We start from the raw sequence: 26,560 nt of genomic DNA, 5'->3' as shown, positions 1-26,560 counted from the left end.
TCTCGCCCGAACCGGGATTTAGCCCAAACGTGAGAAAACGTGAAAACGTTATAAACCGGAGGTATGGTACGTCTACCATAATTCGTAGGATCCTCCATATAGCCGGAGACAACGAAATTGTCAGCCACTAAGCTTGTACTGGTTCCGCTGCCCCGAACTATATGTTGGATATCGTGCACAACTGACGATCGTGAGAAAGGTGAAAACCTTTAAACCTTAGGGGATATGACCATCGGGGGTCATATCCAAACTGGGCAAGGCCAAGGGAAATATTAAAGTACCTTAAATGCAACGGAGAGGTGGCCAACCTCTTGAACATCAAATGTCCCGTTACAATCCTGCATGGTTATTCAAGACTTGGAAAAGATAAAAGGTTAAGAATATATTATCTTTAAATTAATAATAATAATTCGAATAGAATAATAGTTTAGAAAGATGTTACCGCTTTAAGGATCCTTGATCCTTTTACTGGATAATATATCTTCTCAGGATCCTGATAAGAAAAATATTTCTTGAGGTGAATGGCATTCCAAGCTCTTGGTAACCCGTTGCCTTCCATTGTGAGCAAATGATATGCCCCCTTTCCTGCTTCAGACTTAATCTGATAAGGTCCTTCCCATTTGGGTGCTAACTTTCCATCAGCCGGATTTGTGGTGTTTTGGAGGGCTTTTCTTAGTACTAGATCTCCTTCTTGAAATCTTCTGATTCTGATACTTTTGTTATATGCCCCAGCTACCCTTTGTTGATACGCTGCCATTCTGATTTTTGCTAGGTCTCTGAGTTCTTCTATAGTATCCAAGTCTTCAAGGAGAACTTCTCTATTAGCTTCAGGATCACAGATGCTGGTTCTAGCAGTAGGGACCACCATTTCTGTAGGAATTACTGCTTCTGCTCTGAACACCAAGGAGAAGGGTGTCTGGCCTGTCGCATTTTTGGGTGTAGTTCTATCTGCCCAAAGAACATAAGGAAGATCTTCAGCCCATTTTCCCTTCTTGGATTCTAGCTTCTTCTTTAGATTGTTGATGATAATCTTGTTGCTAGACTCTACTTGGCCATTGGCTTGAGGGTGAATTGGAGTCGAAGTAATCATTTTGATGCCCCAACTGTCACAAAAGTTAGTAGTTCTCTTCCCAATAAACTGGGAACCATTGTCACAAACAATTTCAGCGGGAATACCAAATCTAGTTATAATATTTCGTTTAATAAAATATATTACTTCCCTTTCTCGGACTTGTACAAATGCCTCTGCCTCAATCCATTTGGAGAAGTAGTCAGTCATGGCAAGCATAAAGACTTTTCCACCTGGTGCTTTTGGTAGTTTGCCTACAATATCCATACCCCATTTTATAAAAGGCCATGAGGAGGATATAGGATATAGAGGTTCCGCTGGTTGATGAAGGATGTTTGCATGTCTTTGGCAAGCATCACACTTCTTTGAATACTCCACTGCATCTTTTGTTGGCCAGAAGTATCCGGTTCTGAGTATCCTGGAAAATAACGCTCTTCCACCTGTGTGATTGCCGCAATCTCCTTCATGAAAATCCTTAAGTACCTCTTGGATCTCAGGATCCTCGATGCATCTCAGATATGGACCTGCAAGAGATTTTCTATATACCATATCATCTAATAAAATATATTGGGATACCTTGAGCTTGAAGGACTTGGGATTTTCTGAGGTTGGAATTTCTCCAGTCTGAATATAGTTCTTGATAGGATGGATCCATGATCCTTTATTATTGGAGGATAAAGGATCCAAGAGCACGATTTCTTTATCTTTTGTTATCTCCCCAATTTCCTGTTCTCCTATTGCTGGCGTGAGAATGTGGATTATTGGGATTTTCAAATCCTCAGGAATCTTCAAATATGAGGCTAAGTTTGCTAGGGCATCTGCCCCAGCGTTTTCTTCCCTCGGTATCTGTGTAATACTAAATATTTCGAAGGATTTCGACAATTCCTTCACAACATCTAAATATTTCATTAGTTTCTCACCTTTAACAGCGTAGGAGCCATTAAAGTGGTTAGTTATCAATAAATAATCTACATAAACTTGAAGATACCTGATCCTCATGTTTTTGGCTAATTGCAAACCTGCGATTAAAGCTTCGTACTCTGCTTCATTGTTTGTCGCCTGGAACTCACAAGCTATAAACTGGGGTAATATGTCCCCCTGTGGCGATTTCAGTAGGATCCCCAATCCTGTTCCTCTCACGTTATATGCTCCATCAGTGAAGAGTATCCAAGGATCCTTGGTCTTTTCTAGTTGTTGCACTTCCAAGTCAGCTTCTTTTTGTAGATCACTAGTGAAATCAGCCACAACGTCCGCTAATGCTTGAGACTTGATCGCTGTTCTTGGCTCGTATTGTATATCATATGCACTTAACTTTACAGCCCACTTGGCCATTCTACCTAATAACTCTGGTTTTCTAAGAACATTCTTTACAGGATAGTTGGTTCTCAAAATAATAGGGTGAGTTTCAAAATAATGTCTCAGTTTAGTAGAAGCCATAATAAGTGCAAGAATTAGCTTTTCTAAATGAGAATACCTGGACTCCTCATCTAAAAGACTTTTACTTACATAGTATACGGGATGTTGTTCACCTTCATGATCCTTTATCAAGACCGCACTTACTGCATTTCCTGAAACAACAAGATATAGATACAAGGATTCTCCATCCACAGGCTTCATCAGAGCCGTAGCTGAGGATAAGTAATCCTTCAAGGCTGTGAGAGCAGCTTCATGTTTTTCACTCCACTCAAACTTCTTGTTCTTTCTAAGGATATCATAGAAGTCTTTACACTTCTCGGAGGATCTTGAGATGAACCTATTTAAGGCTGCTATTCTTCCAGTAAGTCTCTGGACGTCCTTGGCATTTGCAGGAGATTTGAGATTGACAATAGCTTCGATCTGTTCCGGGCTTGCTTCAATTCCTATTTTTGTGACCATATATCCCAGAAACTTTCCAGCCTTAACACCGAAGTGGCATTTGGACGGATTTAGCTTCATGTTATATTGGTAAAGGATATTGAATGCTTCCTCGAGGTCTTTAAGGTGGTCCTCTACCTTCTTCGACTTTACCACCATATCATCTATGTATACCTCCATAGTCTTGCCCAATTGGTCTTTGAACATCATGTTTACTAGTCTTTGGTACGTCGCTCCTGCATTTCTTAGTCCGAACGGCATAGCAGTATAACAATATATGCTGGTTGGAGTCATGAACGCTGTGTCCTCTTGATCAGATGGTTCCATCTGAATTTGTTGGAATCTAGAGGAAGCATCCATAAAGGTGAGCATTTCATGTCCAGCCGTCGCGTCCACCATGGCATCTATTTGTGGTAATGGGAAAGGATCCTTGGGACATGCCTTATTTAAATCTGTGAAATCGACACATACCCTCCACTTTCCATTCTTTTTTGAAACAACGACCACATTAGCTAGCCATCGAGGATACTGAACCTCTCTGATCATACCGGCTTTAAGAAGTTTTTCAACTTCTTCTTGTATGATCTTGTTCCTCTCAGGAGCGAATTTTCTTCGCTTCTGATGGACGGGTTTAACAGATAAATCAAGGCCGAGTTTATGAGTAATTACCTCTTTCGAAATACCTGTCATGTCTGAGTGTTTGAAGGCAAAAGTTGATCTCCTTCGCGCTAGGAAGGATATTATATCCTCCTCTATTTTGCTGGGGATATTGGATTCTATGAACACTTTTATCTCTGGATCTTCGGGGTCCAATGATACTTCTTCGAGGTCTTTCTCCCGAGCTTCCACCACGTCCCTAGGATGTTGCTGTAGTTGCTATGCTATAGTTTGCTTAGCTGTTGGCTTCATTGACGATAAATAGTAGTTCTTAGCCTCCGCTTGGTCACCTACTATCTTTACAACTCCCCAAGGAGTTGGTAGCTTGATGCATTGGTGATAAGTTGAAACTACGGCCTTCATTCCATGGAGCCAAGGCCTACCTAAAATAACATTGCAACAGGAAAGGTTATCTATAACACAAAATTTTTGGTATGTATTTAACCCTTTGATATAAATTGGGAGGTTGATGTCCCCCAATGTCTTCTTGGTTTCACCACTGAAACCGACTAGAATCGATGTTCTAGGAATGATTTCTGAATTCGGGATGTTCATTTTTTTGAGGACGTCATGCTGGATAATGTTGACCGAGCTGCCCCCCGTCCACTAGGATCCTGCGTACATAATGGTTCGAGATAAATAATGTAATAATCAAACCGTCATGGTGAGGATCGTGGATTTTCAGCTTGTCTTCATCATCGAAGAAGATTCTCTTGTCGGTTGTTAATGTGGTTGAGACTATTGGATGATCTCCGTTGTCCATCTTGATCTCCTTGGCTAATCTTTTTGCTGCAGAGAAAGAAGTTCCACATATGTCTGAACCTCCTGAGATAAAATTAACTGCTGGCACATCGGACTTGTTCTGCTGAGGATCCTGGATCCTTGAGTTAAAAAAGACTCTCTGATCAGTCACCCGAGTAGTTGGGATGAGCGGTCTTCTCTCATAATCCAATTCGAATTCTTCTACGGGATTTTCTTCTATGGTACAGGAATCTCGAAATAATTCGTAGTCCCTGGAGACGAAGTTGATCACATGTGCATCTGGTGGTGGTGGTGTTGCTTTCTGTGGGAGGTCTTCAGGATCTTGGGTTTTGGATTTCTTCCTTCCCAAGAGTTCTTTAAAGTGGCCCTTGTTCAGGAGGTACCCAATTTCTTTCCTCAAGCCAATGCACTCGTCTGTTGCATGGCCAAAGTCTTCATGGAAGGCACACCACTTAGACTTGTCCTTGAAGCCGACGACCTTCTCATTCTTCCGGGGCCACCTTGCTTTTTCTCCCAGATCCTTCATGGCACAAATCAAGCCATGAGTATCTACAGAGAAACAATAGTCGGAGATGCAAGGGTAATCTTCATCGTCATCTCCTTCAACTGCCCGCACGTTCTGATTTTTGAACTTGGCGTATGGATTTGTATTGTTGTTCCTATTCCATGATCATTTATTCTTCTCTGGTGTTTCTTGTTTTGTTTGTCCCCCGAGACGATCCTGGATCTTTTTATCTTCTTCCAAGCGGATGTACCTTAATGCCCTGTTGACTTCATCTAATGTCCTGCATGGAGTCATCACTAAATCATCATAAAAAGGGGAGCTCTTTTGAATTCCCATCTTGAATGCTTCAACAGCAGTAGTCATATCAAGGTTTGGGATTTCTAGAGCTTCCTTACCGAACCTTGTAACGAAATCCCTAAGGGATTCATTACTAGGCTGGATAACGCGATATAAACACTAGTTAACCTCTCAAATTTCCGACTACAGGAAAATTGAGTGTTAAACAAATTGACTAAATGAGAGAAAGATGTAACCGAAAAAGGTGGAAGACTTAGTAGCCATTTCAGTGCAGCTCCCGTTAGCGTGGATCCAAATCCTTTACAAAGGCAAGCCTACTTGAGTCTTTTAGGAATTGGATTAATTTCCATCCTTTCCCTATATTGGGCAACATGTTCCTCAGGGTCGGTGCTCCCATCATATGTCTTCATGTTGGGAGTTTGGAATCGCTTCGGAATTTTAGCATCACATATGGGCGGAGCGAATCTTGAAAACTTGTGACTCCCCTCCGGTATCTCAGGAATTGGACGTATCACTCCCGGGACACTGGATATCATATCCTTTAGCTTTTGTAATTCCCTAGCCATGGCCTGGTTGATACTTGAATCCTGCATAGGAACATGGTTAGTATCTAAAGATATAGGATCGTACCAGTTACCTTTCTGCTGGGTGGTGTTTGGTACTCCAGACGAGTATCTTGGAAAAGAGGAGTCGGCAATAGGAGTGGGTCCTCCTGAAGCTATGGTTTGCATGGGAATTATGTCTCCAACATGGACTTCGGAAGAATGTATATGCTGCATTCTTGAAGATCCTTGATCCTGAACAAAGGATCCTTGAGGTTTGTAACCATATGAGCCTTGAGCATACCACCCGGATGATCCCAGCGGTATCATTGATGACCCTTGCTGAGATTGCGAGGATCCTTGAGCCTGTAGACTCACGGACCCTTGTTGAAGGATATGTGATCCTGACTGAAAGAGTGAGGATCCTTGAGCCTGCTGACCCATGGACCCTGGTTGCAGGATAGAGGATCCTAGCTGAAACATTGAGGATCCCTGAGCCGGTTGACCCATGGACCCTGGTTGCAGGATAGAGGATCCTGGCTGAAACATTGAGGATCCCTGAGCCGGTTGACCCATGGAACCTAGTTGCAGGATATAGGATCCTGGCTGAAACAGTGAAGATCCTTGCGAAGGATGAGCCAAGGATCTCGGACTGGTGAAATCCAGCATCCTAGGCACTAGGGGAGTGAGATCTTCTGCTGGCCTCTTGTTCTTCCTGAGATCTTCTATCTCACGAAGGATCCTCTGGTTAGTCTTGTTATGTTGATCCATATATGCTTTAACCTGTGAAAACATAGATGAAACATCACTATTAGTATTAACCGTCGGGGTAGCAGCAGTGGTTTTCGAGCTCTGGAAGATTGGTAGTTGCAATCTGCTTCAGTAGCAGTAGTTCGTTGTGCTGCCGTGATTGGCGGCGGCATTGGTGGCAAGGTCCTCGATGAGAGAGGAATTGATGAGGGCATGATTGACGAAGCAGAGGTAGATTGAGAGGCCATTGTGAGTGTTCAGGTAGATTGAGCACCAATTGCCCCACGGTGGGCGCCAAATTGTTTTGGACAAAAATCTGCTAAGGATCAAGTATCCAAATTTGTAAATGTGAGGTAAGGTTCTAACACAATAATGACTAATGTATGAGCGTGATATTGATGAACACGATGATTTGATCACGAGGGAAAAAGCCCTTAACCAAGATAGTCTTACTTTGGTCAAAACTTATCGAGGTAATCGTTGGTAAAATAGCTCCGGTCAAGGATTAATACGATAAGCTTTGGTCAAAGTATCTTAGTCAATAATCAACAAGATAACCTTTGGTCTACGAGTATATGGTTATCTCGGTCTCCGGCACAAAAAACCCCCGGACGGTGAAAACTATCACCGTCAAGTTTATTAATCAACGAAAAGTGGTTACAAATGTTTGTGGAGTATATGATCGAAATTACAATGTAAGCTAGTGTATAGAGAATTATTGAATCTAATCTAGTGTGTGTGAGAATACAAGTGTGTTTCCTCTTCGATCATTACCCGTTTAAATAATATAACAATAATAACAATATCTCCTAATTACACGGAAATCCTCCACTAGCCGCTCCATGACTTTGACCACGTGCGTATAGTCGTTCAGTAGCGAGATAAGCGGAAGAACGAGTCACACAGCCGTTGGTGATATTTAAACTTCGATCTTCTAGAGAGTTCGTCCATAACCATCTGTGTTGAATTAGGATCCTATATCCATGTTCCAGCTATAGGGTGTTCCATGTGGATAATTGATGCAAATGCGTCTCCAAGTTGATACACCTGTCTAATAGATCACTATACTAAATGCAACATTAGTAAACAAACAATACCGAGGATCGTCAATCCTTTATATCCTGACATATATTTCAAGGATAAACTATCCATAAGACAGTTAACGATAAAGATCCTTAGTATAAAAATCGTGGCCTAATAGTGATGACTCCATGCAGGACTTTAGATGAAGTCAGAAACAGAGCACTCAGATTTATAAGACTAGAAGATGACAAGAAGATCCAAGAACGGTTAGGAGCTCCAACGAAACAAGAGTCACCTAACCAGAAACAAGGATCCTCATTCAGGAACAACGACTCAAAGCCGTACTCAAAATCCAACAATCAAAATGTCCGGGCAGTTGAAGAAGGAGAAGATGATGAGGACTACCCAAGTATTTCCGAGTATTGCTTCTCTGTTGATACTCATGGTTTGATTTGTGCCATGAAGGATCTTGGAGAGAAAGCAAGGTGGCCTCGAAAAAAATGAGAAAACAACATCCTTCAAAGACAAGTCTAAGTGGTGTGCATTCCATGAAGACTTTGGTCATCAGACAGAAGGTTGTATTGGTTTAAGGAGGGAAATTGGATACGTCTTGAGCAAGGGTCATTTCAAAGAGCTCTTGGGAAGAAAAATGTCTAGGATCCAGGATCCTGAAGATGTACCACAGAAAGCAACTCCGCCCCCACCAGACGCACAAGTAATCAACTTCATCTCCGGTGGCTCAGATATATGCGGTACTTCTTTCTCCTCAGCAAAAAGACACGCCAAAGAAACAAAGTTGGAGAACGGGGAACGACCAGTCATATCCACTACTTTGAAGACTGACAAAAGAATCTTCTTTGATGAAGAAAATAAGACAAGCATCCAGGATCCTCACCACGACGGTTTGATTGTAACTTTATTTATTGCTAATCATTATGTGCACAGGATCCTAGTCGACGGTGGAAGCTCGGTCAACATCATCCAACATGACGTACTACAGAAAATGAACATCCCTGACTCGGAAATCATCCCGAGAACGTCGGTGCTAGTGGGTTTCATTGGTGAAAGCAAGAAAACATTGGGGGACATCAAACTCCCAATATACATCGAAGGGTTAAACTCTTACCGAAATTTTGTGTTATTGACAATCTTTCTTGTTGCAACGTTATTCTTTGTAGGCCTTGGTTACATGGAATGAAGGTTGTAGCCTCTATTTACCATCAGTGCATTAAATTACCAACTCATTGGGGAGTAGTAAGGATAGATGGTGACCAAGTGGAAGCCAAGAATTATTATTCTTCATCCATGAAGCCGACAGCTAAACAAACGATAGCATAACAATTACAGCAACATACTAGGGACGTACTGGAAGCTCGGGAGCGAGATGTAAAAGAAGTATCTTTAGATCCTGGAGATCCAGACATGAAGGTGTTCCTAGGATCCTATATCCCTGACAAGATCGAGGAGGATATAGTATCCTTCCTAAAGTGACGAAAATCCACATTTGCCTTCAGACATTCAGACATGACAGGTATTTCTAAGGAGGTAATTACTCATAAGTTGGGCCTTGATTATTCTATTAAACATGTCCATCAGAAGCGAAGGAAATTCGCTCCTGAGAGGAACGCGATCATACAAGAGGAAGTTGAAAAACTTCTTAAGGCCGGTATGATTAGAGAGGTTAAGTATCCCCGATGGTTGGCTAATGTGGTTGTTGTTTCTAAAAAGAATGGAAAGTGGAGGGTGTGTGTCGATTTTACCGATTTAAACAAGGCATGCCCCAAGGATCCTTTCCCGTTGCCACATATAGACTCCATGGTGGATGCAACGGCAGGGAATGAGATGCTTACCTTTATGGATGCTTCCTCTGGATTTCAACAAATTCAGATGGAACCATCTGATCAAGAGGATACAACATTCATGACTCCTACCGGCATATATTGTTATATTGCTATGCCGTTCAGACTAAGAAATGCAGGGGCAACATATCAAAGATTGGTCAACATGATGTTCAAGGATCAGTTAGGCAAAACCATGGAAGTCTACATAGATGACATGGTAGTGAAGTCGAAGAGGGCTGAGGATCACCTTAGAGATCTTGAAGAAGCATTCAATATCCTTGACCAATATAACATGAAATTGAACCCGTCAAAAATGTCATTTTGGTGTTAAGGCTGGAAAGTTTCTAGGATACATGGTGACCAAAAGGGGAATAGAAGCCATCATTAATTTAAAGTCTCCTGTAAATGCTAAAGATGTCCAAAGACTACAGGAAGAATAGCAGCTCTCAACAGATTCATTCCCAGATCCTCAGAGAAGTGCAAAGACTTCTATGATATCTTGAGAAAAAATAAAAAGTTTGAATGGACTCAAAGGCATGAAGATGCACTAAAGGCTCTTAAGGATTATCTATCCTCAGCGCCTGCTTTGATGAAGCTAATAGATGGTGAGCCGCTGTCTCTGTACTTAGCTGTGTCAGGTAATGCAATCAGTGCTGTTCTAGCCAAGGATCATGAAGGACAACAACACCCGGTATATTATAAAACCAGAATTGTCATGAAGGATGGCCAAATGGGCTGTGAAATTGAGTGCATAGGATATTCAATATGAGCCCATAACAGCCATTAAGTCACAAGCGCCTGCAGACTTTGTGGTTGATTTCAGTAGTGACATGCAAGAGGAAGCTGATTTAGAGGTTCAACAACTGGAAGAAACCAAGGATCCTTGGATCCTCTTTACTGATGGAGCATCCAACGTAAGAGGAACAGGATTGTGTATCCTACTGAAATCGCCACATGGGGACATAATACCCCAGTCCATTGCATGTGCATTCCAAGCCACCAATAATGAAGCGGAATACGAAGCTCTGATCGCAGGTTTGCAATTAGCTAAACACATGAGGATCAGGTATCTTCAAGTATATGTAGATTCTTTATTAATGGCTAACCACTTTAATGGCTCATATGCTGTTAAAGGTGAAAAACTAATAAAATATCTAGATGTTGTGAAGAAACTATCAAAGTTCTTCGATTCTTTTAGTATTATACAAGTACCAAGAGAAGAGAATGTTGGGGAAGATGCCTTAGCAAATTTAGCTTCATCATTGAAGATTCCAGAAGATACGAAGATCCCAATTATCCATGTAATCTCACCAGCAATAGGAGAACAGGAAGTTGGGGAGATAACAACTGACAAAGATATTGTGTCTTTGGATCTATTATCCTCAAATAATCAAGGATCTTGGATCCTCCCAATCAAGAAGTTCATTCAAAATGGAGAGATTCCAGCCACAGAGAAACCTAAGTCCTTCAAACTTAAGGTATCACAATACATTTTATTAAACAATATTCTGTATAGGAAATCTCTTGCAGGTCCATACTTAAGATGTATCGAAGATCCTGAAATTCAAGAGGTGCTCAAAGACTTTCACGAAGGAGATTGCGGTAATCATACCGGAGGTAGAGCCCTATTCTCTAGAATTCTGAGAACAGGATACTTCTGGCCTACCATGAAGAGAGACGCCATGGAGTACTCAAAGAAGTGTGATTCATGTCAAAGACATGACAATATTCTACATCAGCCAGCAGAACCTATGTATCCAATATCCTCAACATGGTCTTTCATGAAGTGGGGCATGGATATCGTGGGTAAGCTACCTAAAGCGCCAGGAGGAAAAGTATTCATGCTTGCAATAACTGATTACTTTTCAAAGTGGATAGAAGCAGAAGCTTTCGTTCAAGTCCGCGAAAAAGAGGTGATATCCTTCATTAAAAGAAATATTATTACTAGATTTGGTATCCCTTCAAAAATTATTTGTGACAATGGTTCCCAGTTTATCGGGAAAAGAACCACTAACTTTTGTGACAGTTGGGGCATTAAGATGATTACCTCCACACCAATTCATCCTCAAGCTAATGGTCAAGCAGAATCAAGTAACAAGATTATTATCAACAACTTGAAGAAGAAACTAGGATCCAAGAAAGGCAAGTGGGCCGAAGAGCTACCATATGTTCTTTGGGCTGATAGAACAACACCAAAGAATGCAACATGTCAAACACCCTTCTCATTGGTGTTTGGCTCAGAAGCTGTAATCCCTACGGAGATGGTAGTTCCTACTGCCAAAACAAGCATCCGTGATCCTCAAGCCAACAACGAAATCATTCTCCAAGATCTGGATACTGTTAATGAGCTCAGAGACCTAGCTAAAATCAGAATGGCAGCATATCAACAAAGGGTAGCTGGGGCATACAACAAGAATATCAGGATTCGAAGATTTCAAGAAGGAGATCTAGTTTTAAGGAAAGCTTTCCAAAACACAACTAATCCAGCAGATGGAAAGCTAGCACCCAAGTGGGAAGGCCCCTACTTGATCGAGTCAGAAACCGGAAATGGGGCATATCACCTGCTGACTATGGAAGGCAACAGCTTACATAGAGCATGGAATGCTATTCATCTCAAGAAATACTTTTTCTAATCAGGATCAAGTATCCTTAGAAGGATCAAGGATCCTGAAATTGGTAATATCTATCCGATCAGTTATTCATTTCAGATTCTTATTAAGGATAATATATTTTTAACGTTTGTCTTTTTCCAAGTTTTAAATAACAATGCAGATTTCAATAAGAGGTTCAATGTCTAAGAGGTTGGCCACCTCTCCCTCACACTTAAGGTACTTTACTATTTCCTTGGCCTAGCCCACGATTGGATATGACTCCCGATGGTCATATCCCCTAAGGTTTAAAGGTTTTCACCTTTCTTATAAATTAGAGTTTCTACACTCTCGCCTGGAGCGCACGCTATCCAACGTATAGTCCGGGGCAGCGGGACCAGTACACGCTTAGTGGCTGACAATTTCGTTGTCTTCGGCTATATGGAGGATCCTACGATTTATGGTAGACGTACCATACCACCGGTTTATAACGTTTTCACGTTATCTCACGTTTGGGCTAAATCCCGGTTTGGGCGAGTCCCCAGTTAACATCCGTATCTTTGGGCCAGTCCCCAGTTTGGGCTTGTCCCCAGTTTTTTGGGCTTGTCCCCAGTTCACGGGCTTGTCCCCAGTTACACGGGCCTGTCCCCAGTTGCACAGGCTTGTCCCCAGTTTATTTTATGGGCTTGTCCCCGGTTTATTGGGTTTAATCCCAGAAAATATCAAAAATTATTTGCATCAGGTATCATAAATTAGATTCTGAGGATCACTGAAGGATCAATACTTATGGATTCAAAATCCTTTAATTCAGTTTTATAAGGATTGCAAAAGGATCAATACTTATGGGAGAAGGATATACAGCCGGAAGTGAAGTTTCCATGGAAAGTCCATTGATATGTGACAATTATATCCAGCTTGTCAAATCTCATATGTTTTTGTAGAAAGTTTGAATTCAAAGGCAAAATGACAGCTGTGATCTTATCACAACCGCCATTTTGGGGGCAATTGTTAGTGCACAGAAATTTGACACTGTGGATATGTTATCCTGGCATATGTTTTGGATCAGTTATCCTTAGCGTGTGTTCCGATCCCGTCAGGATCAAGGATCCACAGTACTTATTATTTATTAACGGTTGTTCTCATGTGTAGTCTTATATTTAGCAGGTATAACGGTTAGAAGACTCAGTCTATTCACTAACTTGCATTCAAGAAGATATTGACGTGTCTGGATCAATTATCCTTCTGAAGAGTTCCAGAGCTACGTCAGGATCAGTGATCCTAAGTACTTATTGCTCATTAAAGATTTTCTTTTGTTATGTTGATATTTTTGGCAGGTATAACGGCTAATGACCAAGTCAAAGCTATAATCTCGCAATCTAATTAATATACCGCGCGGATAATGAAGGAAACAATCACAATTAAGGAATGGCTTGATTGGCGGCTTAAATTAGGGATATTTGTTATTCTTTTCTTGTATATAATGAAGATATGATCAGCTACGTAAAACACATGTACGAACGCACACACACTAGAGCACAAGCAAACATTCTCTCTACACACTAGCTTACTTTGTAATCTCGATCATATACTCCACAACACTTGTAACCACCTTTTATTATCAATATAATCGACGGTGATAGTTTTCACCGTCCGGGGGTTTTTTGTGCCGGAGACCACGATAATCATATACTTATCGACCAAAGGTTACCTTGTGATCATTGACTAAAGTAATTCGACCAAAGATTATCTTATTAATCCTTGACCAAAGTTATTTTACCAAAGATTACCTTGATAAGTTTTGACCGAAGTAAGACTATCGTATTCAAGGGCTTTTTCCCTCGTGATCAAATCATTGTGTACATCAAGATTTCGATTACATATTCGTTATTATCAACATAGCACTATACCTCACTTTACAGATTTGGATACTTGATCCTTAGCTGATTTTTATCCAAAACAAAACTTATTTCTGATCGAAGCCTAGGTATGATTAAATACCTAATTCGCTAAGACCGATGGCTCTGATACCAACCTGTCACACCCTCACTTAGGGCCTAGGCGTGTGACCAATAGTTTGTACTTGTTTTGAAAATATATCAGAGTTTTAGCGGAAGTCTTTAGTTTATAATAAAATATTTATATTTTGAAACATTAGTTTTTATGTAAAATATACAAATATTTGATTTAATATAAAGCTTCTTAAATAATAAATATCCAAGAGTTTGATTTTCAAACCTTTGTTTTATTTATAAAACTTTGTTTAAATATTGTTTGCAATATTTTAATAATTTAAAATATTGAGCCATCTCTACCTTGCGAGCATCTATCTCCATGAGTTGGCTATAATTCCATGCTACCTGTGCTAACTTTATTTCCTTTAATATTTTTGGGGGTGGGGGGGAAATACGTCAGCGATATGCTGGTGAATCGTTGACTCTAAAAACATTTTATACATCTTTCTTTGACTGACAAGATAGTTTTCATGAAACAATCTCAGCAGAAACGTCTATTATTTCTGGGATTGTGCCACTGCCATACACACACAATTATGGTTCTCCGAGAGTTGATACCCTTTGGAGAACTTTTATTATGACCTCTAGTCTACGGCCACGTAGCCTTGACTGATAGACTAGATTGATTATGTTTGGATCCAGACACATGTGTACTCGGTCTGAGTTGTTTTTATTTTCTATCTTGTATTTTAATAGGGATCACGTAATCCCATAAATATTTATTTGACTGTCTTTGTTTAAGATAAACAACCCGTTTATCTTGACTGAAAAAGGTTTAACGTATTCACCTGTGACTGTCTGTTCTGAATGATGTGGTGATCTCGTTTGAAAACCTTTGTGAATGAATGAATGATTGATTGAATGATTGACCTATAATAAATAGGTTTATGTAAATACCCGGATCGTCTTTTAATCCGGCTACAGACCTTTAGTCTGGTTTTAATAGCTTAAACCTTGATTGTTTGTTTGTTTGAATAAAACATTTTGGACATGAATTTCTTCTCTTTAATTGCCAATCATGCACTATGTTTCTTCTTTAAGAAGAAATGTTTATGATACGTTTCTTGTTCAAGAAGAAACGTCATTTATCTAAAACCCTTGTATGTTAGGTCTTATGTTTCTTAAAAATAAAGAAACACTATCTTAACTATAACCTTTGTTCATAAACTTTTACTTTTCATTAAACATTTCAACTATATCCTTTATATGTAAAAGTTTAAGTTTCTTAATCATAAAGAAACTATATTTTTAATATAATCTTTGTTGATACTATTTTGTATTTCTTATTTATAAAGAAATTTTATTTAATTGTTATACTTTGATCAAGGTCTAGGCTATATCCTCGACTAGGGTCTAAGCCTTTATTATTTTATTAATATTTTATTCGAACAGAACTCTTACCTTGTTCAGCTTATTATTATCTAGATTCTCGGGCAGCACTTCGACGCTTGCACGTATAATGAGAATCTTGATCAACAACTCCTCGACACGCAAATCGAGGCAGCATTCGAGGGTCATCGGGTCGTGCACGTACTTCAAGGCAAAATGTCGGGTCGTCTCGAGTTGACACGTTTTACGAGGTCATCACGCATTTCGAGGTTGGTACGCAAAACGAGGTCGCGGTCGTCGGGGTTGTCGGTACGACCTTCGAGGTGTCGTCGGTATATGGTGCGGATTACGAAATTATAATTTGTCGGGTCGGTGGCACGGAAATTGAGGTAGAGAGAGAAAGTTTCTAGAGAGAGAGTGGGATGTGGGTGTGAAATGAATGTGCCAAACACTCCTATTTATAGGCTGAAAAACGAACCCATCGCGGTACGCGATGGTTGCTGAAAACCCCGTCGCGTATCGCGACGTAGGGTTGACGACTCATCAGTAGGTTCGCCACGTGGTGACACGTGGCAAGATATGGTGCCACCATGTAACACGTGGCGGGACGCGTGTCACTTCGTCATGCCTTTATGCCACGTGGTGACACGTGTCATCCTGTCAGACCTCGTCATCGCGGTACGCGATGACGTTGCGTTTTGGTTCGTCGCGTATCGCCGTCTGCCCATTTCTTGGGTTTAGAAAACATACCCATCGCAGTACGCGATGGGCCTCCTTCTGATCCGTCGCGTATCGCGATCGGACAGGAGAACAGAATTTTCTCCTTTAGTCCTTGGACTTTGAAATTTGGTATTTTTGGTCCGAAATTTTCGTGATGTTACAATGTTATATTGTGATAAAATATTGATTTAAGTGTATACAAATAGAAGAGTTCTTTAGTTATCTCGAGCCTAGTCAAGTTTGATGTATCAAAATCAAACTTGAGGCTTGAGTTTGTTTTAACTCGATTCAGTTTGAGCTTTTTAGTGAGTTGATCTTAGGGAGCTCATGAGTGGCTTAACTTGTTAACATTTCTTTTTTGAATGAAACTTGTTTACATTTATATTTTGATTATTAGTTACTAGGATGTTCAAAAACGAGATGTTAGTCTTCTTATTCTATTGAGTCCGTCAAATGGGCTTCGATTACAATAGTCAAGTTGCTTGTGTGTATTATATTACATGCTTCCAATAGTATGACTTAATATGAGAAGATGTTATTGTCTAAATGCACAATCTAGGCTATAATATCAGGGTCAACGTTTCTTACTACATTCTAGGTTTATTTTGCAATGCTCCAAACAAGAAGTATACACTTTCTTTGGTATTATGTTGTTCCAACTCATCTTAGTTGGAATACTCGAGAATCATAAAAGGATGGTAAATTGGTAATAAATAATCCCACATTTTATGTATTGGCCGATAATAATCACACATTTAAATAGTTTTTCCAACGATTCAACCTTTCGACTATTTTGCTCTCAATGAACCTCTGTTAGAAAATTTTAACGTTGTTAAGTGTTTTTCGAATTTCAAACCTATGTTTTAGGGGCTTTGATCGGAAGAATGATACTAGTCGACTGATGTAAAACTTATCACGAAAGGGTGATTCAAATTGTTTGATTTTTGTTGATTGGAAATTCAAACATCCAAATTAAAACATTGTTTGGGCCCCCATTGAAGCTATTCGAGCTCTATTTATGCATTTTCGTCCATTTATGCCTTTTGAGCAACCATTGTGTTTTTGGCTACCTTTATGTATTTTGAGCTCTATTTATGCCTTTGGGGCTCTGTTTATGCATTTAAACTACATTTGTGCATTTTAGCCTGCCGTTGTGCCTTTTGGGTTATCTCATGTCTTTTCGTTCATTTGTGCATTTTGGGCTCTATTTATGCCTTTTGGGCTACCTTTGTGTCTTTTAAGATACATTTGTGCATTTTCGTCCATTTATGCCTTTTGAGCAACCTTTTCTGTGTTTTTGTGCTACCTTTGTGTATTTTGAGCTCTATTTATGCCTTTTAGGCTCTGTTTATGCATTTGAACTACATTTGTGCATTTTAGCCTACCGTTGTGCCTTTTGGGTTATCTTATGTCTTTTCGTTCATTTGTGTCTTTTGGGCTCCATTTATGCCTTTTGGGCTACCTTTGTGTCTTTTAAGATACATTTGTGCATTTTGGGTTATATATTTTTTTTTTTGCATTTTAAGCTATCTTTGTGCCTTTTGAGCTTCGTTTATGCCTTTGACTTCACCATTCAAGATGAAACTATGGAAGGCTACCCTAATAATCATCATCCTCAAGTAGGTAAACATCCCACTCCAATTTCCATTGAGTTCCCATCCAACTTTAACATAGAAAATTAGGATAGAGTCATTGGTTTTACTTAAGAAGAACTAGAGGACATTAATCATGAAGGTACTAGGGTATGTATCCTAAACCAAACCCCATGTTATCTAGCAAACTTATCATGTTGAATTGCAAGATATAGAGAACAACTTTCATAAGAGTCCAAGTTGAAAATAGTTTGGCTAGTGATCAAATACCAAATCATGTAGAGATATTGGATTATGAGATCAACCCCATGCATAAATCCTCATAACATTTCCCGCTTAACAACCTAAAACATACCACCAATGACCAGCTACGCCCTATTCACCCGAACTATACTAACAATTCCAACACTACATACACTGATCAACCTACCCAGACCAACATAAATACTAGCCCCAATGTTACCAAACCTCAACCTGATTTAACCCCGAGTACCTAATCCTCACCATAACAAGAGACCCCTTGAAAAGCTTAGTTCACCCAGCTACCCAACGACCAAGCTCCAAAAATATATAAAAATTAATCAATAAATAGTAAACGACCAAGCCTAAGTCAAACTCGAGCTTGAAAATCTACTAATGAGCCAAACTCGAGCTCCTTATAAATTAAACAAGTTAAACTCGAACCTTATCAAGCTCGATCTCGACTCGCCTCGTTTGCACAGACCATGTTACATGAATTGTAACCAACATATAATAAACATGTTCCATACTTCCATTTTATCATTAACTTTTTTTTTCTCCCAAGTCGCAATAATATTCGGATCCGGGCCCACCCAAACTCGCTACTAATAATAATAATAATAATAATAAAACCCCGACCCGATTCCACTCAATTCGGGTCAACCCTTCAATCTCACTTATTACAGAAACTAAACCAAAACACCACCACCACGACGTCGTTCCACCATTTAACCAATTCAAACCACCGGCTTACGACACTCTACTCACCGGAATCACACTCTTCCGGTATATACATATTATTATTATTATTATTATTGCCTAATTTGTCAATTTTTATAAATTAGGGCAAAACGAAACCCTAACTTTTACTAATTTCTTAATTTGTAAATCCAGTTGATGCAATTCAGTTCATTAATTCGATTTATGATTATATAACTGGTATATACATCGTTTTAATTTGATTATTATACACTTGTTAAAAATTAAGGCAAAATTGAACTTTAAGTTTTGCTAGTTTTCTAATTTTTAGATCATTTTGATGCAATTCATTTGATTAATTTGTTTTGTGATGATATATATTGTTCTAATTCAATTATTGTACTTGATTTAGGGCTAAATTAGTGATTTGTTAAAAATTAGGGCTAGTTTCTTGATTGTTAAATCGTTTCGATGCATTTCACCGGTATGTACATTGTTCAACTTTAATTATTGTCTATGCAGTTAATGCCGTGAAAATCGAATATCGGTGATATTTGAGATATCGGTAATTATATTGTCATGCAGAATTTATGTATATACATGTATAAAACGTAAACAAAATATTAATAGTAATATGAAAAGTCAAAACTCAAAAGTGTCAAATGTCGGTTAAATATTGGTCAATATCACCATAATATCGGTACCGATATTCTGATCGATATTTTGCTTTGGGACTGATAGCCAATATATCGCCGATATATTGCCGATGTTAACTGCGTAGATTATTATACACTTGCTAGTTTCTTCATTTCGATATATTTCACTTCCTTAATGTGATGTATGATGATATCACCAGTATATGTTTTGCTAATTTTTTAATTTCTAAATCATTTTGATGCAATTCACCTCATTGATTTGATATTTGATGCATGATGATACCAGAGGATAAACTGTTGAAGAAGACTGTTGCTGTTGATTTGCTGATGATCTGCTGATATGAGTAGACCGTCGTTTAGACCGCGCCCATTAGATATACATAAGAAGCTACCGATTTTGAAATCTATAAAGGATTTTGAAGATGATGATACTCCAACTGCTACTAGAACACAGATGCTTCGGCTTGTTGCAGAAACTGATAATGATACACAGGTTTGGTTAACAATTTGACATTCAATTGATCGATTTGTTGTTGGTTTTGTATTTTGGATAGGGCTGTAAACTAACCGAACGAACAAGACTTTGTTTATGCTTGTTCCTTAAGCTTTTTCGGACAAGCGAACGGTTCACGAACACCTTACCGAACGGAATTTCTTATTCGTGCTCGTTTGTTAAGGAAATGAACTTGTCCATGGACGGTTCACGAACACAAGTGAACAAATACAAGTGAACACAAACAATGTTCTATTTGATTTGACTGATTGAGAATGGTCAGTGTTAACGGTTTGGTCAGGCTACCAAGTTTGTGTTGATCTTCTTTTAACATTCATGTTCATTTGTTTATATAAAAACCTTTAATGAAGAAACATAAACAAACAAACAAACATTAACGAACATAAACGGACGTAAACGAACACGTTATTAAATGTTCTCTAACGCAATTGAACATACATTACCTCTGTATGCGTTCATTCATAGTTAATAGAACGAGATTCCTTGTTCATGTTCGTTTATTTATTAAACAAACGAACATAAACGAACTTCCTTCCAAACAATTTGTCGAACTTCTGTTCGTTTACACCCCTAGTTTTGGATATTCATTTCTTATTATTTTGGATCTGTATTTAGGTACAACATGTAGCTAGCAAGAAAACAGCTTCTGAAATACCTACTCCTGAATATCTGATTGTGGATACATATGAGAGAGATTACTCTCCTACTTTTAATCAACCGACGTCTTATTTACGCGCACGGGGAGGTCTGTAAACGCTTTACATCTGTGAATTCTAGATTGTGCAACTTTATTAATGATAATCATAATATTCATCGATGATGATCTGTTATGATATTGCAGTGCGTGCTGAGATTGGAGAGTTTGTCGAGTATGATCTTGATAATGAGGATGAAGATTGGCTTGAACAGTTCAACAAGGAAGTAAAGCTTCTTTCTGCTGAAAAGTAAGTTCTTTAAGATTAAGGTTGGTTATATATCAGTTTTTTTTTTTTCACAGAATATTTTTTTTTTCACAGGCTTGAGACTATTATATTTAAATTGGAGGTATTAGATCATAAGGCTAGAGAAAAAGCAGGAGTTATTACTCCTACATTTGGAGCACCTATTCCTGTACTATTGACATTTGATGCTGCTGTTGAGGTAAATATTATTTGAAGTTACTTTGTTTTTTTTATTTTTTAATTATAGATTGTCGCATTATGCTCCTGTTGATGCATTTATACGTATATTGTTGATTACATTATTTTATAGGCCCTTCAAGCACTATCCATTAAATATGGAGTTTTTCAGTCCATCTACAATTACTGGAAAGAAAAGGTAAGATTTTGAAAAATGTTTTATTTCGTTGTTGTGATCAAAACATAATGGTTAGGAAAGAGTGTTATTCTTGAGCTTGAAATAACCTTGAGTTTCCCATTTTCAGTTATCTTAATATATAGTTAATAATGCATATTTTTTTGACATTTTTTTCTTGTCAGCGGGAAAGATGGCAAAAACCTGTTTTGCGGCGTTTGCAGGTTACCATCTACTCATGGTTACAGAAATTATCAGATAATTAGGTTTCATTTCTGCTGGTATATTATATTTATGTTTCTAACTTTCATTTTGATAACTTGTATTATAGCCTCCTCCACCCATTAACGATACCAATCCGTACAACGTGTTTAGACCAAGGGAAAAAGCTCACAGACTTCACACCAGAAGAGTAGGTTCCCAATCTTTTTTTATATATCCGTTTTGTGATAATTTGGAATCGGGCCTTTTTGTATTTTACCTTAATACTACGATTCTCTTTTCCCATCCAACCTTTTATTTATATTTTCAGATGCAACGAAGGGAAAACAATGTGCAGTCGTTTGAAAAGCTTCGTCAAGTAAGCATTGCAGTCCATTTTCATAATGTGTATGTTATTTATAATATCTGTTTTAAACACAGTTCTTATTATGTTTTTAATCTGCAAATTTTAGGTCAGACGCAATCTTGAGCAAGCAAAAAGCTTGCTCGAGGCTCTAATTAAGGTATCACTCATATCTCACTCAGTATCTATCTTATATTTTTATTTTGTTTACAATAGATTGTAGTAATATATTTTGTAATCATATTCAACACGCTAGATATTTATTAACTTACAAAGCGAGAATAAAAAGTTACTCTTTTTGACCCGTTATCTAACCCGTGGTACAGAGAGAAGAGAAAAAGAGAGAAGTTATTGACAGTGAAGTCACACTTCAAAGGATCCAATTAAAATACAAGGTAATTAGCAGTAACTCACTTTCATTATTTTTTTTAATATATTTTTCAAAATTTTTCTAAATTTTAATCGTATTTTGGATTTCAGAACGAAACAGAGCTTCTAGAAGACAGCTTAGGCCTACCTGGACTCCCATCTTTTCTGTCCAAGCTGGCTTCCAGCGAGGACGAATTTATGGAATCGGACGATATTCAACACAACCGTCCACCTGTACAAAATCATGCTTTGTTGGATTCAAGAGCTGTAATGAGACGAGAGTTTAGACGTCCACCTGTCCCATCCACCTGGCTTAATAAATTGGTAAAAGTATTTTACAACCACGACCCGTTTACTTACAAACGGGTTGATTCGGTCATGTTTTTAATCTCAAACGGGTCACAAATCTTATGCAGGATCCAAATGAACCAGTGTTACTTTTCACAAAGCCTCTGGATCCTGCCAAGCTGGCGGCTGCAGGTATTGTACCGCCAGTAGCTAACGCTAACTCTGAACAAAATGGCGTGCCATCACGCTCGTTTGGTTCTCGTGGTCGGATCGGTAGAGGCGGGAGAATAATATTTGATCGATGGAATCCGTTTCTGCACACACCAATTGATTCAGGCGATTCTCTATATTTACCACCTAAACCACAACTGCCGCTGCCGTCACATAACGGTTCTCTTATCCCTACCGCCGCACCGTACAACCACCATTACCGCCACTAGGTGGTTTATTAGATAGGAATGAGCATGATACAACCATCATCACCGCCACACTAGCAACGGCTTTACAACTCTCGATGGGTTGTTTATGGTATTCTTGTGACGGGTAATATGATGCGTGTATATACACTTTGTTTCTAATGTTAGGAACGATTATTTAGGATGCAAGCGAGTCGATTTTTGGAGTTGTATTTTTAGTAGTCAATGACTCAACAGTATCGAATTGTTGTCGCATTTGGCCATATTCTAAGTGTCGGTAAAGACTTTGATGTCTTTTACTTTATTCGACAGGTCTGTTCTTAATTTGTTACACTTTTAACAAATTATAATGACTCGGATCACATAAGTCTATTCGTTTATTAGAAATGGGTAAGATTGTATTAACATTTAACCGTAGGCACATTGCAAGGAGTCCCACCTCGTATGTTTCCGATCGAAATTGAGCCTGACTCCCTCCGTTTTTCGCTCGGTAGTGTAAGTTGATCCTTTTTCGAATGAAAATTTTTATACATATTGTAAATTTACTCGTTTTCGACGAAATTTTGAGCCCGGACCCTCTGTTTTTTTCGCTCGGTAATGTAAATTTATCCTTTTCAGCCGAAAATTTTTAAACATAGTGTAAATTTACCCGTTTCCGACCGAAATTTTGAGCCCACCCCCCTCTAGTTTATGAATTTTTTTATACATACTGAGGCCGCCCCCTTAGACGTATATGTCCAAGCTTCGCCACTGCGTCTATGTTTAATTCGACCGTAACAATTTAGCATTATTTACGCATCACTATAATAGTAAGAGTTTTTGCCATATTCAACTTATACAACTTTTAGAAAACAGGATACAACTACCATATATATATATACACATTATAATGGTCCATCAAACTCTTAACCTAACTTAGAGTTCAAATCCAATATGTTTGACTTTGACTCAAAGTCAAAGTCTTTCACAAATTGATTATTCAAATCAAACTCCTTTGATGACAAAACAAGATTATCTTTTCACTTCTTTCTCACTTTCTGAACTCTCTGATGATGTTAACGAACTTTCTAACGATGATTTTGGTTTCGGGTTTTCTTCAAGATTATGTTTTAAAGAAGTCGGGCACCCGTTATCCACCATCGAAACTAGTTGTGACAACTCGGATTTTGCCACTTCCACTTGTATACCAGATGAATCATACCCTGCAAGTGTTTCTTGTGCTTTTTTTAAAACAGAGTGTAAATACCTTCCTTGAGCCTCAATTCTTAACTGTAAACGTCTTTGTACCTGCAAAATCCATGCGTTCAGTCAGTGGGGTATCCAAGATTTTTTAAACTTTTTTGCTTTGTTTACACTACGATATGATACATGCATAGTTTTTTTTCGGTGAGTGTGACAACCCGCTACTATAAAACTCACGGGATCCGCCAACACCCTGCTAACCAGTGGGATCAGGTAAACAACAACTTGTTCAGGAGTAGGAGTGGCAATAAAACACAAGTTGGTTTTAAAAAGCGGGAGGCGAAGAAAAGCGACAGGGTTTAAAACAAAAGCATGAAGCACCAGACGCAAAAGCGAGAGCTATTTATACACGAGGCGAACACACTTATATAATTTTTATATATGTATATATCATGGGTTTTTAGCATCCCAACCCATAATGTAGCTATATTTAACCATTATATATGACTTAATATATAAACTACCTATACATACAACCTAAAAAGCATATTGTACAACATTTAGAAGCTTAAAAACCACTTGTGTACAAAAGGCGAGCGCCTCAACTTCGCCGTAGGTCACTTTTTGCCTAAAAATCTCGCCTCAGGCTCGCCTTGACTAGCCTAAAGCGAAGAGGCCCTCGCCTTAGGTCGCCTCTCGCCTCGGCTCGCCTTAGGCGCGCTTTTTTAAACCAAGAATACAACACGAAAATAATCAGGTTTTGGGTCGGCTTGTCTGACCTGTTTAAAAGACGGGTCGTGTTCAGTTGACCTGTTTTAAACCGTTTAGTTAAAACAGGTCGACCCAACAACCCATTTAGTAATACAACTCGACCGATAATGACCTTTTTAACCCATTTTTTAAAACCCCGCCAACTCAGTTAACACGTTTACAACTTGGTTATCATCCGCTAACCAACCAATCATTTAATCCATTTTACAACCCACTAACTCGATTAACAAGTTTACAACTTGGCTTATCATCCGCAAACCCATTTGGCACGTTTAGATAAATGGGTTAAACGGGTCGTGTTAAGGTTACATTAAATCTAACAGTGTGCGGGTTAAGGTTGATTTTTTCATTCATTATTTTACCTCTATTTGTTCATGAAGTTTCCTTTGTACTTCCATTTGCATATGTAAAGCTTGAGCAATCTTTAAGCCTCTGATACAATAAACATTACAATTAGTCAGTCTTTTAAATTTTATATCAAAAAAGATATAAACTTTAAAGGTAATATGCAATATATATAGATACATTACTCGTTAATCTGGTTTGGAGTTTCATCGTTATGATCGATACTAGTGACATCACTACTATGATCATCTGCAGCCTCTGCAACAAAAATCATAAACTTAATAAAATCTGTCACCAAAAAGATAAATAATAATAAGAGTAAACTGCGGTTTTCGTCCCCGTGGTTTGCTCAAATATGCGGTTAGTCCAATAGTTTCAAATTTGCGATTTTAGTCCCTGTGGTTTCATTTCACCTGCAATTAAACCCGAATTCATCAACTCCGTTAAGTGTGGTCGTTAAACCCATCAGCGTACCCTTCACGTGAGGGGCAGTTTTGTCCTTTTTTTCCCCAAATACACCTCAGCCCCTCACGTGAGGGGGGCTTGCGATTTACGGTTGAGGTTTATTTGAGGACAAAAATAACAAAAATGCTGATGGGTTTAACGACCACACTTAACGGAGTTAATGAATTCGTGTTTAATTGCAGGTGAAATGAAACCACCGGGACTAAAATCGCAAATTTAAAACTATTGGACTAAAACCGCATATTTGGACAAAACACAGGGATGAAAACCGCAGTTCACTGTAATAATAATAATAATGATTAATGCATATTCTGATATTCAGTTATTTACTCACTTTCTTGCATATTTCCACTGCAAGCTGGTGACTGTTGAATCTTTCCCAGCCTATATTTCTTTATCAATACATTAAAAAAAATATTAATAATAAGCAAACAAATTAAGGCTGCAAGTTACCTGTAAATGACTCTTTAGGTGGTACAAAGTAAGCCCATTAATGTTCATCACCTTCATCAAAGGTTTTGGTGTTGCTTCTGATCATAATACCATAAACGAACAAAAGATTCAAGATTTTGTAAAAAAAAATTCAAGATTTTTAAAAAAGATTCAAACTTTATAAAAAAATACTGACTCTCTGGGCCTCCAAGCTGAGTAACTGCGTCCACGAACCGTTTATGAAGGTCGGGTGTCCATTTGAGTCTCGGTTTTTGAATATTCTGATCATCCAGTTCTTAGTTTCTGATAGAGATAAAGAATATAAATGTGTATGTGTAATTTGGTCTGATTCTGTTTAAATCAAGATTTATGTCTGAAACATGTGGCAGCTCATGATTAGTCTTCATAATTTTTTTTTTTTTTTTTTTGAGGGGGGGGGGGTGTTATGTTGTTACTAGGGGTGTGCAAGAAACAAAAAACCGATCCGAAACCGAAAAGGCCGAACCGAATATTAGTTATTTTTTTTAAAACCGAACTACGAATTCCTAAGTTTAATTTTTTATTTTTAATTTTAATTAATTTATAAGAAATTTAAAAAATATGTAACTCAAATATTTTTGGTTAAATATATGATAGTCTATTAGTTAACAATATTGTCTGTACCTAAATTCACTATTTTCAGCCTAAATTTTCAAGCTCAAATGGCAAAAACCGAAAAAACGAAACTGAACCAAAATGAAAACAAAAACTAAAAAACCGGAACCGAACGGGTTCAAAAAATCAA

At 38.4% G+C, this 26,560-nt stretch overlaps 2 protein-coding genes across 2 annotated transcripts; one reads left to right on the top strand and one right to left on the bottom strand.

Moving 5' to 3' along the window:
- Positions 1 to 18,407: 18,407 nt before the first annotated feature.
- On the top strand, positions 18,408 to 23,054 carry LOC143539172 (uncharacterized). Its single transcript, XM_077032569.1, has 13 exons — positions 18,408 to 18,567; positions 19,423 to 19,629; positions 20,266 to 20,395; positions 20,492 to 20,594; positions 20,667 to 20,790; positions 20,902 to 20,967; positions 21,129 to 21,167; positions 21,275 to 21,355; positions 21,476 to 21,523; positions 21,618 to 21,668; positions 21,835 to 21,903; positions 21,989 to 22,201; positions 22,294 to 23,054. The coding sequence occupies exons 2-13, from the start codon at positions 19,477 to 19,479 to the stop codon at positions 22,603 to 22,605; spliced, it is 1,389 nt and encodes a 462-aa protein (XP_076888684.1). The 5' UTR covers positions 18,408 to 18,567; positions 19,423 to 19,476; the 3' UTR covers positions 22,606 to 23,054.
- A 245-nt stretch (positions 23,055 to 23,299) lies between these two features.
- Positions 23,300 to 26,042, bottom strand: LOC143539153 (myb family transcription factor PHL8-like). Its single transcript, XM_077032554.1, has 6 exons — positions 25,973 to 26,042; positions 25,798 to 25,874; positions 25,679 to 25,736; positions 25,065 to 25,137; positions 24,897 to 24,966; positions 23,300 to 23,868 (listed from the first exon to the last, which is right to left on the bottom strand). The coding sequence occupies exons 2-6, from the start codon at positions 25,852 to 25,854 to the stop codon at positions 23,593 to 23,595; spliced, it is 534 nt and encodes a 177-aa protein (XP_076888669.1). The 5' UTR covers positions 25,855 to 25,874; positions 25,973 to 26,042; the 3' UTR covers positions 23,300 to 23,592.
- Positions 26,043 to 26,560: the final 518 nt, after the last annotated feature.

This window comes from Bidens hawaiensis, unplaced genomic scaffold (assembly GCF_021521415.1).
Source record: "Bidens hawaiensis isolate Kalapana, Puna unplaced genomic scaffold, B.hawaiensis_p1.1 tig00011819_1, whole genome shotgun sequence".
Lineage (NCBI taxonomy): Eukaryota > Viridiplantae > Streptophyta > Magnoliopsida > Asterales > Asteraceae > Bidens > Bidens hawaiensis.
The sequence above is the reverse complement of the archived record's forward strand: the minus strand, read 5'-3'. Positions and strand labels throughout refer to the sequence as shown.